The 16,446-nt window shown below is 40.5% G+C and overlaps 2 protein-coding genes across 2 annotated transcripts in view; one reads left to right on the forward strand and one right to left on the reverse strand.

The window, feature by feature from the left end:
• Nucleotides 1-1,383: 1,383 nt before the first annotated feature.
• Nucleotides 1,384-4,782, reverse strand: zdhhc4 (zinc finger DHHC-type palmitoyltransferase 4). Its single transcript, XM_042508070.1, has 7 exons — nt 4,634-4,782; nt 4,260-4,389; nt 4,071-4,144; nt 3,446-3,624; nt 2,490-2,615; nt 2,156-2,400; nt 1,384-2,070 (listed from the first exon to the last, which is right to left on the reverse strand). Exons 2-7 carry the CDS (start codon nt 4,380-4,382, stop codon nt 1,774-1,776), a joined length of 1,044 nt encoding a protein of 347 aa, XP_042364004.1. The 5' UTR covers nt 4,383-4,389; nt 4,634-4,782; the 3' UTR covers nt 1,384-1,773.
• Nucleotides 4,783-9,192: 4,410 nt separating this feature from the next.
• The window catches only part of grid2ipb (glutamate receptor, ionotropic, delta 2 (Grid2) interacting protein, b), a 48,830-nt gene continuing 41,576 nt past the window's right edge, over nt 9,193-16,446 (forward strand). Inside the window, exons 1-3 of the mRNA XM_042507863.1 lie at nt 9,193-9,438; nt 10,321-10,650; nt 11,456-11,610. Of these exons, the coding sequence (XP_042363797.1) occupies nt 9,193-9,438; nt 10,321-10,650; nt 11,456-11,610 (731 nt within the window). The remainder of the gene's footprint in view (nt 9,439-10,320; nt 10,651-11,455; nt 11,611-16,446) is intronic.

Consider the following 16,446-nt stretch of genomic DNA (forward strand, 5'->3'; position numbering starts at 1 on the left):
AAATAAACAGAAGTTTAAACACGCACAGGAGTTTATCTAATTAGTTATGGATAAAGTTGTAAAATTTCCATTAGAGTCACCCTGGACGATTTTGGGGGCCAATATTTGCCATTTTGCGGATTATCTGTATCAGTGTTTTCTCATAATGATCGCCAATAAAATTAGGTGATGAAAAAGTGTGCGAATTACACTCAACCAACACCAGGGAAGGCAGTCTACAATACATGCAAAAGAAAAGGCCAGCATGGGAGGAACCTTTAATTTGTAAAACCAGGGAGCTATTTTTATTCATTCATCTTTTATTGAAAGCTTCACTTTATAAAAAAAATTGCAGGGAACTTGCTGTTCCCTCCAAGTTTCATTAAATGTTTGCTAAAGGCATTTAAACAAAGTTTTGTGTTGGAGTTAGGTATATTCCAAAATCAAATTTTTTTTTCAGAAATATTTCCATTTTTATTTTAACTGCATGTTGGCTCCAAATATCCGTCTCGTTAAATACTAATAATTGTTATCAGTCTTCGCCCTGAAAAAACAATAATGGTCGATTCTGTAATGTGCACATAGTTAAGTAAGTAAGTTTTTTATTACATATGTTCAAGTGTGATATTGTTTTAAGATATGTGTCTACAGTACTGTGCAAATGTCTCAGGCCATCTTCGACTTTGATAATTTAGATATATATGGATAGATATATATTTCTCATTATATATATAAAACAAATTTTTGGTGCCCTAAGACTTGTGAACAATACTGTAGATATTTTTTTGACAGTGGTAAATCAAAGCAATTTCTTTTTACATTTTATGAATGTAAATTTAACTAAAATAATGAGCAAACTAATTTATATAATGTCCTTGGAGATTCAACCGAAAATCAATCCCGACAATAGTCACGTTTTCTACTTTTTTTCTTGAAAGTATGTTTTTATTTCTCTCTAAATAATGCTTTTATTTTCAAAATTGTTGAGATTTATATATAAATATATATATCAGCATGTAACTACAGTTCACATGAATCATGTGTAGGAAACCCAATAACAGCTTGATCCTAAAGAAATGAGAGATGTAGAAAAAATGCTAACATATTCAGAAAAAAACAGAAAACACTAACATATCAGATATTACCATGTCAGCGTGTTTTCTGAAACATTACTGTGTTTTGTAAAATATTCTTTAACTGGTTTTGTTGATATGTTTCTTTCAGTGATGTTTGCATCTCAGGGCCACCATACTGAGCCCCTGGCATGTGAATGCATGCTCCATTTTTGCTTCTGGGCTGTCCAACTAGCAACGATATGGTTAATAATGACAATAATGAATTGTAATTCATTGTAACATCAGTGCACCGCTCTCCCTGCTGGCTTCATTTACCCCTGACACCAAATTTTAAATCAAATATTTATTTAAAATCCCCAGTGGCACTTAAAATACACCCATACCTGAAAAAATACATACAGCGCAACATATTCAAGAGTCCTGATGCCACCGTCATGTTTTGAATAAATCACAGTATCAGGAAAAATGTTCCAGCTTCAATCGATGAAAAATGAGTCCTAAGCTTGAAGTTAGAGCATTTAATTAACAGACAACGATTTGATCCAATCAGGATTTCTTTTGTGTTCACTCCCACAATGTCAGGGCTTCCCAAAATACATGACACCTTGTGAGGGACACACACAAGAGCCCCTAAAGAAATTGCTTAACTTTATTTGTTCAGTCAGCAGGAGATGAACAGTAAATGCAGCATAACGACACAGAGGGCAGCCTCTTTTTCTCAGTTGTCTTTTTTGCGAACCGGTTGTGGAGGGAAGAAAATCTCCCCCAGGTTTCGGAGCAGCCCTCTGCTGTAGAAGTATCTTTTGGAGTGGTCTGGCGCTGCTGGGCTGCAGAGATGGTCTGCTGTGGGATGGCAGTGCTGACAGGTGTAACCTCGACTCTTGTACCACTCGTTTGAGGTTTGGTTGACGACAGCCAGGTATGAATGGAAGAGGGCGTAACCGGCCAGGAGGAAGAAGACGAAGATCAGAAACCCCAGCATGAAGACGATTCGAGGGAAAGTCAGGAACAGATGCTGGAGAGAAAACCAGAATGAGTTCTGCATTAAACTGGGACTAAACTCGGCTTCAGCATGGTTACGAATATGTCAGCAGTCTCACCTGTACGACAAACAGAGGCCCCGCCGGCTGTTGCTGGCCGTACTCATCGATGTAACTGGCCCTCAGGAGCCCCGACCGCAGCACGGCGTGCAGCAGCATGTCTCCTGTTAGTACGGCGATGTCGCCCGCCATGGCACACACGCTGAAGAGGTAAAGCAGGAAGTAACGTGTGTTCTGAGCACCGATGCAGTTGTTCACCCAGACACAGTGGTGGTCGAAGCGCTGGACACACCTGTCACACACCCCTGAAACACAGACATGGTGGGTATGATTTTAGTGTTTTTCCTGAAATAATAAATAACAATATTTACTAAACGCATTACTATCTACTGACTGCAGTGTTTGGAGCGAGCCGGTTTGACGAGCTGGCAGGTTTCACAGGAGACTCCTGGGTGAAACAGCCTCCTGTCGTACGCATAGATGTGCAGCTGGCCGGCGATTTTCCTTTTCGTCACCGTGCCTGCCAGAGTTGAGACGAGAGAGGTGAGAGAAAAACAGAATTACCGCCTTGTGATTGATTGCCTCATGCGGCGCTTAAGTTTCGGTTTACATCCATGTCTTTGGAAAAATGGATGCTTCGCACACATTTCTCCTTCGGCAGCACAGAAGATCTATACAATCATCACAGTTTGAAGATTATAGTAAAAAAAAAAAAATCAGTATCTGAGCAGATGTCTCTCCTGTTCCTGAGATATGATGTTGAGTCATGGCCAGGAAACGTTATGATGTCACAGTGAAGTTGAAGTTTGATCATAATTAGCATGTGAATTCTTGAGTTATGGCCAAAAACAGGTTTTGTGGGGTCATAGTGACCTCGGCCTTCCAACACAAAATACTTATCAGTTCATTCTTAAGTCTTAGTAGATGTTTGTGCCAAATTTGAAGAAATTCCCTCGAGGTGTTCTTTAGATACTGTGTTTATTGCATAAAAAATACTACAGTACGATCACTAGGGCTGTCATCGTTAACACGTTAATCGCAGTGTTATAAAGGTCCCTACATAATGTGTTTTTTTAAATCGTGTTAATCACCAGCAGAGATTTCTGTCTTTATGAGGCTGTACGGGGCTGGATTACAAAGCTACAAGTAATGAAACTGATACCAATCTATACCTCCAGGTGACTACATGTAATGGTTGTTATACATAAGACTAAAATACGGCAGCACACGGACAAGGAGTGTCTCCTAAACGAGTCAAAGTTCACCTCCCCCTGCATGTCTCATATAATATGTGACAAATATTATATGAGATGAATGCATATGAATACTACATCTGTATATTATATTAACCTGGATCTCGTCTGATGCAGAGGTAGAAGAAGAAGGTCTTGATGCCCAGGAGGACATAAGGCACTGACAGGCTGCTCAGAGTTGTGTCCATCTCCCTGCAGAAGCCAAACACCTCGTAGGTGAATTCTGCGTACACAGCAGCCTCCAGCAGGACGTGCAGGTAGATGAACATGTTGTTCCTGCAATCACAAGTAAACCACTAAAACCGAATGCAACAGGGTTCCCACAGTTTTAGGAAAACTGCCATTAAATTTCACAATAATGTTTTCCAGGCCTGGTAAAGTCATGAAATTAGAAAAATCACTGAAAGTTTTGAAAGTCATTTGCTGATTGTTATAACATTTTTACAATAAAAATGGAAAGACCTTTCATGTAACACTGCAGCAAAAAACAAAAGTGCTGTCCCTCCAGGTTTCAAAGGGTTAAGCTATGCACAAAAACCAAAACAAATTCCCTCTAAGTGAAAACGTGCTTTGCAATAAATCATTTTCTTTTTCTTATTCTGTTATCTGGTCTGTACTTTACTCAAGTACGACTTTCAGCTACTTTATCCACCCTTAGAAAATGCCAATATTGGAGCAGATACAGACTTAAAATATATCATAACAAAGCTTCAACTACAAACCTTTGATGAAACAGCCTGTGTAAGGTCCACTGTGAAAACTTCTGCAGCCATTTAGGGGTAAAAGGTGCAACCACCTGAGAAGAGAAGCATCAATAGCTGCTTAATAATTTAATAATAACACAGGGTCTAACAGCGCCACGCAGTGTCTGTTTGTGGAGGAGGTTTACAGGTAAAACTTTATTTTCTCACCTTTGCCACAGAGTTGAAGAGGACAGTAAAGGGGGTCTGCTGCTGACCTGAGTACCGACAGACCAGGACGATACAGCTGAGCACCACCACCACGTAGATCCCGAACAGAGTGAGGAAGTCCATGTCTCACCTGGACACAAAACAACAGGTGTTAACGGCCCAAACACACCAGGCAGCAACCTTAAAAACAAGCTTTATTTGTGCATTTTTTTTTGCGTCTGTTGAAACACGGAGAAGACTTTGTAACAGAGTAATGCGGACTGTGTCTTTTTAAACCAAGACATAAAACAGGTTAGCATGCTAACCGACGTTAGCTAACCTGCTTTCTTTACTCCCTGAAGCCGTATGTTATTATTAGTTTATTTCCGCCTTACCGTCTACTCGAGGTCACACATTGCTGCCCTTTAGAGTTTTTATATCACGTCAACATAGCTGGGTTTGTTAGCGCTAAAGCTAGCAGCATCACTGTGGTGCTGCTGCTCTGTAAACAATGCTACTTCCTTAGCATCGGTGTAGCTAACTTCAGAGAACAGCTGAGGGGCTGCGCTAACTGCAGCAGGAAGAGGATCTGATGCTGCACGGTGACTTTTCCTTACACATAATGCCAACAAGACCTCATTTACATAATCCTGCATCTTTTTTTAGATCTTAGAGTTAAGTTTTGACTATAAACAGGCATGTTATTTAGTGTTTTACTAATTGTGTCTTTGTCCTGAAGAAGACTCCTTTAGTTTCCCAAACTTTCAACTGTAACTGTCAAATTTTGACAGGGGTGGATATCACCTGGGCACAATTATTTAACCCCCCCAATATAGGAGGAAGACAGACTTTATAGTTGTAAAGCCTCTGATTGTGTCATTGTTTTGCATAGCTGTAGTGAATCCATTTTTGCAGTTTTGTGTCTGTTGTCATATGCATATCTTGGGTCTTTTTTTCGTTGTTGTTGTTTTGTTTCTCTTTGTGGTTATTTTGTGTCTCTTTGTGGCAGTTTGGTGTCTTTTTGAGCTCTTTTTGCCGTGGCTTTGTGGTAATTTTGTGTATTTATTTAGGTTGTTTTGTGTCTCTTTGTGGTAATGTAGTGCATTTTTAGGTCATTTTGAGTTCTCTAATTTTGTGTCTCTGACATTGTTTTTCCCCTCTGTTTTGGTCATTGTGCATCATTCCTGTCGTTTTGTATTTCGTTGTGGTTTCTTTTTTGGTCGTTTTTGTCTCTTTGTGCTTGTTTTGCATTATTTTGGATAATTTTATCTCTTAGTGGTGATTTTGTGCTAATTTTTGTGACTTTTTTGGTCGTTTGTGTGTCTTCGTTGTAATTTTGTGTCTTATGTGGTCGTTTTGTGTCTCTGGTTGTTTTATATCCTTTATGGTCATTTTATGTCTCTGTGTGGTTGTTTTGCTTGTTGGTGTAATTATTTTGTGAATCCTGGCAACCCCTTTGTGTCTCTTTGTGGTCATTTTGAATCTCTTCCTGGTTAGTGCATGTTATTTTGAGTGACATTTTGCCGTTGAGGGCCAGGGGGCCTCTTACACTTTAGGCTCTGTACCTGTGCCAACAGGCACAGGTGAAGAGTAATCCATTCGTGCAAATTCAACATCACAGCCAATAGTCTCCTGTTTTTATTTGAAATTAAATCTTATCTTTCTGTGATGCACTTAAGCCCTCACTTTGATTCAGGAGGTCAGGTAAAGATCATGCTGCTTCAGAAAAAGTCTGCCATAAAATCAGACTGCACTTTTTTCAACATTTTGCCTCCAGTTTGCGCCTTCAGTATTGTTTTCTCTTTGTCACTGCCATCCAGTGCTCCACACAGTGCAACACGGCATCACAAGACACCTGTTGGATCTGGTTGCTGACATGGACCAACACTCATATTACAGCCGGCAGTGCATTAGAGGGGAGCATTACTCTGCGGCTCTGTGTGCACGTCTCTGGATGCTGTTAAAAAAGGTATGAGATGTTTTTGTTGTTTTGATAGTTTTAGTTTCTGATGTTGGGAATGTGGTCGTTCACGATGCTTTGAGTGTATTTGCAGTTACAGTTGGAGGTTGAGAAGTGTTTCTAAATACTTTTCATCCCATTTATGGCTAATGAACTGCCAATTCTGCTCATTAAAGGTACATTATATCCTTTGTTTTCTTTAATCCTAAAGCATTACATATAACGTAGATATGCTAAATCGTCTGAATGATTTCTCTAAGGTTTTGCCAGCTGGGTGAAAAGCCTGAGCCATCAGACTCCATTGCCTGTGAAATGTCAGTTTTCTGTCTGTCACACATGAGTAACTGTCTTGGCTGTGGTGTAAGAGGAGCGTTTGATTGGAGTGAGCAGTGTCTATTTGGAGAAACAGCCATTTGTGTTTAATTATTCAGTTGGTGCTGGACTGCCTGTGCATTGCCACCAATAACAGTTTGCAGTGCAATAAATTGCAAGCTTCCTCACTACTTTCCCTTCTCACTTAAATTCATTATTGACAGCTGGATGCTGACTGCTCTTGTTGACAAATCTACTTCTGATTTTACATTGCCCTGTTTTGCAGAAATATTCAAATACAATGGGAAAAACACATTTATTCTACATGCAAAAAAACGCACTGTTTTGTCTTTAAAGGGAGGATTTGCGGGTACTCATAGAACCCATTTCCATTCAGCTATCTTGAGGTGAAAGGTCAGGGGAACTCTGTAAAATGGCCATGCTGTTTTAACCTGCATATTTAGTCTTTTTATGTATTATTTTAGCTTTAGGGGGAAAGAGAAAAGGGGTTGACATGCAGCAAAGGGCTGAGGGTATAATTTGAATCTCCTGCTTTTTGCAGTTGGGGTGGAGTTTATTAGTGCTGGTACAGAAAAAAAATCACTGAACACACGCCTTGCCACAACAGTCACAGATCTAGGACCAGTTGTTTTTTTTCCCATTTGGTTCATCTGTACAGCCTTGGGTTGAAAATCTGATTGTATATATTGTTTTTCTACAGCTTTGGTACTTGCAATACTATACTATCGAATCTTTAACTAACAGAGATTGTATTGTCTTAAACGTGGCAGTATTGAAAAAGCATCAAAGTATCAATATTTTTCAAACCTTGCTATGAATCCCCCACCCTTTCACATTACACATTCACAGTCATTTGACCCATTGCTATTATGAATCAAAACAATTTATAATTGCATTCAAACTTTTGAATGAATTCTGCCTTCTCTTTACACATGTATGTGCAAATAAATGAAATAAAATTAAAATATAATATATTTTACATCTAAAATATGTTTTGCTGCCCCTGTCCAAACGCCATATTTCTTAGCTTCTGTGTCACTACTCCTGCCTGCCTGACGACTGATGGCGTCCTCACACAACCCCACTTCAAAAAAGTCTGAACTGTCCCTTTAAGCCTAAATTTTGAACACTTTTAAGTCCAGCCTGACCCAAACTCCGCCTGATGGTTTTGTGACTCTGCGGTGTTGTCATACAGCCTGCACAGTTCCTGTCGGTGTGTGTTTTCATTCAGGGAGGGGAGCATGTGCTCCTTCAGTATTAATGATGGGGGGGTGGAGGAGTGCTGAAGATTCATCTTATAATCCTGCTAATCCTACAGGCTAAAGTCTTAAATGTCCCCCTCTCCCTCTCAATGGACTGAACGTTTCACACACATGGACACACAGAATTTCAGGCATGCAGACGCTCCAATTAGTCCTCATCATCAGGCTTTTGCTCATCGACGCAGAGTGATTCTGGGGCAGCGGCGGTCCCTCGGAGATCCACCTAGCCAAGAGAGGAGGAGGAGGAAAAAGACACATTGGTGTATTTATAGAAAAATGAGGCCTCACAATACCCTTTTTGGAGAGAGAATTATTAAGGAACCGAGGTGCGCGGGTGCACGCGTCCCAGTTTTCTGATTAACACTGTGCAAGCAGGCTGGCCCGAGGATGAATCAAGGATGAGACGCAGGACCAACTCCTTGACACACTCGCAGAGAGACTCGCTTCTCACTCATGAGGACGCTGCTGTGGTTTCAGGGTGGAGGAATGGGGCAGTGTTTTCAGTTTGTCTCAGTTTGACTTATTTTTTTAAACATTACGTTTGAGAAGACGGATTGGACATCGGGCTGCCGGCAGGCCGCCTGCTATTTAACATTCAAGATGAAGAAGTTTTTGCAAAACAAAAAAGGCAGATACTCTTTCCGACGAGGCTCTCGATATCCATCTAAAGATTTCTGTAAGTCTTTTATCAGCTTTGTCCGCTGTGTGTGAGTCCTGCTGCGCTGTGCCTCATTAGTGTCCAGCTGAGCCAGAGGACTTATACTCAAGCAGAAGTGTCCATATTTGTCACTCTGTCATAGTAGAGTTGTTTTAAAGAACTATCACATTTTGATTCATTTATTAATATATCAGTCCAAAATTTGGCCTCTGAAGTGCCTCTTTATTAGCCTTATTTGATTATTACTGGATTCCACATTGGTGTTCTCTGTTGCATAACTCCCATTCAACAGGAGAGACCTGCATGCGCAAAGAGTTAAAAAAAAAAAATGCTGGAGGAACTTTTGTCTCCTGAGCTAATTAAGGTCACAATCTCAGCAATGCCTTAATTTGATTGGCTGCTCTGGAGCTTGGGAACCAGGTCAGGGAGCACTGAGTATGTCACGGTTCGGGGTGGAGGGTTACGGAGCCGCACTCAATAGTACAACTCGGGATACGGGAGATTGCAGCAGAGAAACGAAGACTTCGAACTGGAGCTCTTTTAAAGCAAGCAAAGGATGATTTGATCCAAAGGTGTTTTAGAAATGTCGATAGACTTGAATATTTTGGCCACAGTGGGTGAGCATTTGAATGTCTTTTAGCACGCTGTGTCATAACATTGTATATTTCTATCTCTGTGAAGACCTTGGATCATGAGTGCTTACTTTTCTTTCCCTCTCCTCTCGTCCCGTCAGTCCTCAGCATGCCGTCGTCCAACCAGGGCTGGCCCGAGGAGTTCGGCTTCCAGCTGGGCGGTAACGGACCAAGCTACATCCTGTCTGTGGAGGAGGGCAGCAGTGCCCACCTGGCCGGGCTGCAGGCGGGGGACCAGGTCCTCGAGATCGAGGGCCACAATGTGTCAACGCTGGGTCCCCAAGCTGTTGTCGCCATCGCACAGACGCAGAAGAACATCCCTCCCAGTATTGGAGTGGTGTCCCGCATACAGCAGGTATTACAGCTTTTAATTCCATCAAAGCAGTAATGCATAATGTTGGATATCGCCTGGAGAGTTATGTTGTAGTCTGGAGCCTTTTTGTAGTATGCTCTTAAATTGACTGAAATAATTTAGCATATTTAGCATAAATGTCCATTTGGAAGCAAGGATGAACTGATTGATTTTGGTGGCCAGAAGTAAAAGCCATCTTGACCTTGGATCCATTGCATTCTTGTGAACTCGATATCTCAGGAACACCTTGAGTGAATTTCTTCAAATTTGGCACCAATGTCCCCTTTGACACAAGGATGAACTGATCCCAGTTTGGTGGTCAAAGGTCTCTTTGACCTTGTGTTCATTCATCTTATGAATGTGGCATCTCAAGATTGGCTTGAGGGAATTTCCTCATATTTGGCACAAACGTCCATTTTGACTCAAGGATGAACTGATTAGATTTTGGTGGCCACAGGTCAAAGGTCAAGGTCACCTTGACCTTGTATCCATCTCATTCTTGTGAAAGCGAAATCTCCAGGACACCTTGAGAGAATTTCTTCAAATGTGGCACAAAGTCATACGCTAGTAAATTTTAAACAAAAGTCTAACAGGATAAAATAATGAAGCGATTACATTTTATATCATGTCCTGTGACTTCATAATGTTTTCTGTCCATTACTCAGCATCATATGTCAGGAACAGAAGGGGAGACATTTGGTCAGATATTAAATTGGCGACACTAATCTTGAAACTGTGCTGATTATAGAGCTCTTCTGTGCTGCCAGGGGAGGATGTGTGTGAAGCATCCGTGGTTTTGCAGACATGGACGTAAACTATAAGTTAAGAGGTGCGCGTAGGCATACAACCATGGGGTGATAATTCTATTTTTTTCCTGCATTACAGATGGACATCATACCAGGTCCAGACGGTCGTTTTGGGTTCACCATTGTCGGAGACTGCCCCCTGCTGGTGGAGGACTGCTCGCCTTGTTCTCCAGCCGGCCGCGCAGGACTGAGGGCCGGGGATTACGTCATGGAGGTCAACGGCATCCCCGTCAGGCAGCACGAGACAGCTGCGGCTCTGATCAAGGCGTCCCAGGGCAGGACACTCCGCCTAGGGGTGCTGTGTCTTGGCCCGCGGCAGAAACGCAGCGTCAGCATAGAGGACAGTCAGCTGGGAGGGGAGGGGGCAAGACTGGACCGTAAACACAAAGCTCTGGAGTTCAACAGGAGGGTACGTTTAAATATACACAACTGAGTTTAGGTTAAATCCTAAAGTTACAACAGTTTCAAACATTTTTGAAATATTTTTATTTATTTATTATCAGCTATGTTTTCCTGTGTTTTTTTTATCTTATTTAATTTTTTTCTTTTTAATTTTTTCTCAATTCATTTTTGTGGTCTGTGTTTTTTCTGTTATTTATGTTGTTTTTTATTATTTTATTTATTTATTTTATTTTTTTATTTTAGTGTCTGTATTCCTTTGTTTTCATGGGTTTTGCAATTTGTTTTATTGTAACTGTAATAGCAACTGTTTTTTAAATGTTACTTAAAAATTTAATTTGGATTAAAATTGAATTAGGCTTTGCTGGAAAATGGCAAATTCTGTTCACCAATGAGAATTTAGGTAAAAAATGATAGATATTCTAATTTTTATAATTAATTCAGCCATCAACATTTCATTTAATGTTCAAGAGAATTACTTTCGGGACTTAAGAACCGAAATGAAGATCTATAACTCTTGTTGTAATTTAAATGTTATTACAATATTTAAGAAGTTTTCTTGTAAAAAGAGATATTGTAGCTTGGCCAATTCATTCAAAATCCAACAAATGTATGTGCTGAAGGCTTTAAAGAGTTTATGTTCCAAGGAAAAAAACAAAAGAGGCTCACAAATTTGAGACTTTTTGGATGAGTAAGAAAATATGTGAATGTTAAACGCATTAGGATGAGATTTGACCCAGATTTACAACCAACTCAATACTGACTTGTCCTCAAAATCCTCCCTGCCTCTAATATTGTCGTCCTCTCTCTGTCAGGTTGACCAAGTCTTAGGTGACGAACCTGAAGTGAAAGAAAAACTCTTCACTGTACTCAAGCAGTATGCAGCTGAGAAGAGAGTCGAGTGGTTGGCCTCAGTCCTGCCTGACATTCTCACCACTGAAGAGCATCGACAACTCATCTCCAGTATCAGGTGAGGGATGGACGATTCAGCTCAAATCACAATACAGACAGTAAAGAACAGAGCTTTGATTCTTGTAACAGCTGTAATTTCTCAATTTGATGTAAAACTCAACCTAATTTGAGGGCTTGTATCCATCTCATTATTGATAATATGATATCTCAGGAACATCTTGTGGGAATTAATTTAAACTTGGCACAAATGTCCAGTTGGACTCAACAATGAACTGAGTAGATTTTGGTGTTCAAAGGTCACTGTAACCTTGCGTCCATCATGTTTATGTAAGCGCAATAACGGAAAAAAACAGTAAATTGTTTCAGTAAATGTTCACTTAGATTTCAATGATGAACTGATTAGTTCAACGTGCCTGTGATAGTGTCTGTCTCATTTTGTGAAAGCAATAGCTCAAGAACAACTTAAGTAAATCTATTTAAATTTGGCACAAACATTAACTTGGACTCAACAATGAACTGATAAGACTTGTCGTCAAAGGTCAAGGTAACTGTGACCTTGTGTGTCTCATTCTTGTAATTGTGATATCTGAAGAACACCTTGAGGGAATTACTTCAAATTTAGCACAAACGTCCTCTAAGACTCAGTGATAAAGTGGTTACATTTTGGTGGTCAAAGGTTGACCTCTTCCTGTTTTAGCCTTATGATATCTCAAGAAAACCTTGAGATGATTTCTTCAAATTTGGGACAAATGTCCACTTGAGGCCAAGGATGAGCTGAGTAAAATTTGTTGGTCAAAGGGCAATGTGACCTCACAAAATGTGTTTTTGGCCATAGCTTAAGAATTTATACCCTAATTATGACAAAGTTTTAAACACATTTTTAACAGGATAAAATGATGACATTTTATATCCAAAAGGTCAAAAGTCAACTTCACCGTGACTGCATATTTTCTGTCCATTACTCAACATCATATCTGAGGAACAGAAGGGAAGACATTTGGTTAGATACTGAATTGGCGACATTAATCTTAAAACTGTGCTGATTGTCGAGATCCTCTGTGCTGCTGAGGGGAATATTTTTGTGAAGCATCCATGTTTTCACAGACATGGATATAAACTGAAACTGCAACTTGACTGGTGCGTGGAGACATACAACCACGAGGCGGTAATTCTAGCTTCAAGTGGAGATTTGGGTTCTTAATCAGGCTTGAGCCCAAATCGGCTGTCTTGGTTCACCCTTTGGTTCATGTAGGGTTTGGGTTAGCTATGGCTCGATTATAGCTGTAGTATAGAATAAAGCAGAAAGATTCCAAAGATGGTTGCATTCTTCCTCTCTAATCCACTCTTTGAAACTACTTGTAAATTTAGCGAAGTGGCTGCAGTATTGTGAGACAAATATAAAGCAACAAAGATCTGAATATTGCTGGAGGACTCTTCTTCTCCCCCTCTGTCTCTCCCCATGTTTCCTGTCTGTCTGTGCTGCCAAACTGTCCATTAAAGCCAAGGACAGTTTGTGCTGCAGTGTTGTTCAGTTACTACTCCCACTCTCGGTATTGTATCCTGCACACATCCCAGTGAAAAGTCAAATAATCTCTAGGGATTTAATGACCACGTAAACAGGCTCATTCTGCAGGACGGATTAGAGGGGGGTCTCGACCGCTGACAGAGCTACACTTTAGGTTTAGGTGGGCCCCATCTGCCACCCGGGGTAAATCCACAGTGACCCCTCCAAGTTGCTCACTATGCCATCGGTGTTAGTGAAACTCAGATTGAGCAAAGAGTTTTTAAATGAGGATTGGCAGCGTGAGCGGCACTCACAGCATGGAGGTGTCTGTGATGACAAGCCACGCAGATTTAGTTGAATGCTTGCTCCGTGGGATTTAAATTTGGAAAAAAAAAACTTGGAGCAACACCCAACAGGTTTTTTTTAAAAAGTGGAACAACGCCAAACGTGCAAAGCCACTCAGGTGTGGTCGTCTGTGTGCCAAAACTGACCAGCACTCGTGCCTTTTCTCCAAATCCCCAGACAGTTTGTCCACAGATTGCACTCTGTCCACAAGTTGAGCCAATAGAACCTTTTATTCTCTTACTACAATCCACTACTACAGCACTCTGAGCGTCAGTGGTATTAATACACCGTAAGAAGGGTTTCCAGCAGGAGGAGGTCAGTTTGAAGTGACGTCAGGATTTTTCTGCCTTAAATTGCTCATGAATAATTCAAAGACCACGATGAAACCCACTCCTATTTGCATTGACACCAATAATACTATTAACGTCATCTTTTTGTGTTTTTCTCCATCCCCCACCCATCTCACAATTCTCCCTCTCTCGCTCTGAGGGGGTTTTTGTGTTTTGTCTCTGATGGATTTTCTCCTCATTATTGCACTCAGAGCTCGGGCTGTTTTCCACTCTCTCTCTTTCTCGCTCTGTGGTGACCGTTTTCCCCTGACACTTTTCCTGCAAGGTCCCACCACATCTTTTATCCCCCTATGAGAGGCAGCGATGAAGCAGTAGTTGTATCTGTTCACTATCAGAGGGTGCAACTTACTTTGTTTTTGGAGTGATGGGTTACAGCTGAAACCATGGATTGTCTGGGGTGAGTACACCAATCCATTCTTGTCAGGAGGTTTTGTGAAATGGGTTTACTTTGGAGAGAATTTATATATTTTTTCTGCTTTTTTTGCACCTGCACTGGCTTTGCCATGAGTGTGGCCATGTGAAGTGGGAGGCGATTGAATATTTAATGCTGTGCAGAACAAGATGATGGTTGCTGCTGTTTGATACCAGAGTTTTTTTTTCTTTTCTCGTCCTTTTTTTCTTCAAGGCAATTTGGAGCTTTTAATCTATAATTGATTATTTCAAGTAAACCTCCAACAGTGTGTTTTGATGTGATGTGACTACACTCGGATGGACGCTGCTGGTTGTAAAAGGCATGCTATTGCGCCCGTCTCTAAAGTGAGTGAAGTCATTAGGTTGAGTGATGCCCTGCTTTTAGGACGTAATCTATCCTGTTCACGTGTTGGAGAGTGTGTGTTTGACCGTGTGTGTGTGATTTTACTGATTACATAAATACTCCTTTTAAACTATATCTTTCTCGGAAAAAAGCCGGCAGGTTTGGGTTTTTTGCACCACTTGATGTCCGCACGCTGACAATATGGTCGCAGAGATTTGTTTCAAAGCAGGTGTACCGTCTCTTTTCTTTCGGTAAAAGAGTAATACTCATTAGAGGATAGTAATAAGTGTATTTATCAGCTTCTCATGACCCCACAGTGCCTGCTGTGCACAAAGCTTTCTTTTCCAATGATAATGATGGTGTTTAATATTAACTGCAGGAGTCAGTGGAGCTTGTTTGCAGCGACTGCTGAGTTGCTGCACTGCACAAAATGAGAAGCATTAGTAGCTCTCAAGTGCATCGCAAACTGTTTTTATTAAAGTGGCTGATGATGAGAACAGACAGTACTGAAGGCAGCGCATTCATGAGTTGGACTGAAACAAGTTGCTGTTGGTAGAAATAAGCACAGGTTGTTCAGGAAGAACAAAAAGCACCAAGTCATCCATGATAGTTTGTTTCTTAGCTTTAATGGCAGCTGGAGGCATGGTATCAGTTAGGTGGCTAATCATTGGTTGGTTGGCTCATCATCTGTCAGTTGGCTTATCAACAGTTGGTCGGCTCATCGTTAGCCGGTAATTCTGTCAGTCGGTCCATTCTGTACTGTCTGATCATGGTCATTATCCTTTATTTGTCTTTTTATCTGGTGCCACCATGACATTGACATTTTTTTAGTGAAATATCTCGACAGCTATCGGATGGATCATTGCCATGAAATTTAGTCTGCACATTCATGTACAGCTCAGGATTCATTTTTATATCTTTTAATGATGGTCTGACTTTTCATCCAGCGCCACAACTTTTTTTCTATGTCATACTTCATTTTTTGATCACGTGTTTTGTTAAAGAACCATTTCACTACTGAAAAAGTGATCTTTTCATAAATGGATCTGTCTCTGCAGCGGAAAGACACAAATACTTTTGAAATTGGTGCTAAATGACAAAAGAAAAAGGATTTTAATATGAGTTTGAATATGTCCAAACACACAGTAGGTCAAACGCAGTATGCCAAAAATATCAAGACATTCTGCTGCATCCGATCACATTTTGCAGTTTGCAGGACAGAATGCTTTACAATGCAGTCTGAACATGATCCTCTGCGCAGTGGCAGATACGTTGCATCGACTAAGATGCAGACAATTGTTAGCTGTCAGAGGCCGTAATGACAGATGACAGCGTGTTCAGGTGAATATTGATCACTGGGATTGCAACAACAGGAATAATTATCAATTATTTGTCTAAACGAACAAAATAATCATAACAACAAAAGGACATAACGATAAAATTGTTAATGACAGAGAAATGAATCTATAATTTACTGTCATGAATATAATACGTTACAATCAAGAATATATGCAGTTGTATCTTAAAAGCTACATGCATTGCAGAATAACAATAGCGGAGCTTTAGTTTTATTTAACAGATGTGTGAGCAGGTTAAAGTTCAGGCTGCAATGTTTCGAAGAAGTAATACGTCCTGATTGTGTGCATACTGCATGCAACAATATGAACTTTCTAAGGGCAGCTGCTGTACATAATAAAAGTAAACAGAAAAAGTATATGATCCTGAATGCACCCTGTCATTAGTACACTGCGGCACTCAGCCATGGCGTTGAGTGTTTATGTTCCCCCTGATATGTCTTGTAGGATATAAAAACACCACATGGACATGTTGACAAGGTTAAAAGTTGATTTTCTCTGGAGGGGGTCTCTAACCTCATTAATCTAGCCTTCATGTTTATTCAGTTGATCAGATCTGGTTTATAACAAGTTCCTGGACTCAGAC

This window comes from Plectropomus leopardus, chromosome 19, assembly GCF_008729295.1.
Source record: "Plectropomus leopardus isolate mb chromosome 19, YSFRI_Pleo_2.0, whole genome shotgun sequence".
NCBI classification, from domain to species: Eukaryota; Metazoa; Chordata; class Actinopteri; order Perciformes; family Serranidae; genus Plectropomus; species Plectropomus leopardus.

Coding starts and splice junctions, on each gene's coding strand:
- zdhhc4 (XM_042508070.1), bottom strand. CDS start 4,382: ATGGACTTCCTCACTCTGTTCGGGATCTACGTGGTGGTGGTGCTCAGC. Junction 3,625..4,070: donor CACAGGCTGTTTCATCAAAG/GTTTGTAGTTGA, acceptor TTGTGATTGCAG/GAACAACATGTTCATCTACC. Junction 2,616..3,445: donor CTGCATCAGACGAGATCCAG/GTTAATATAATA, acceptor CAACTCTGGCAG/GCACGGTGACGAAAAGGAAA.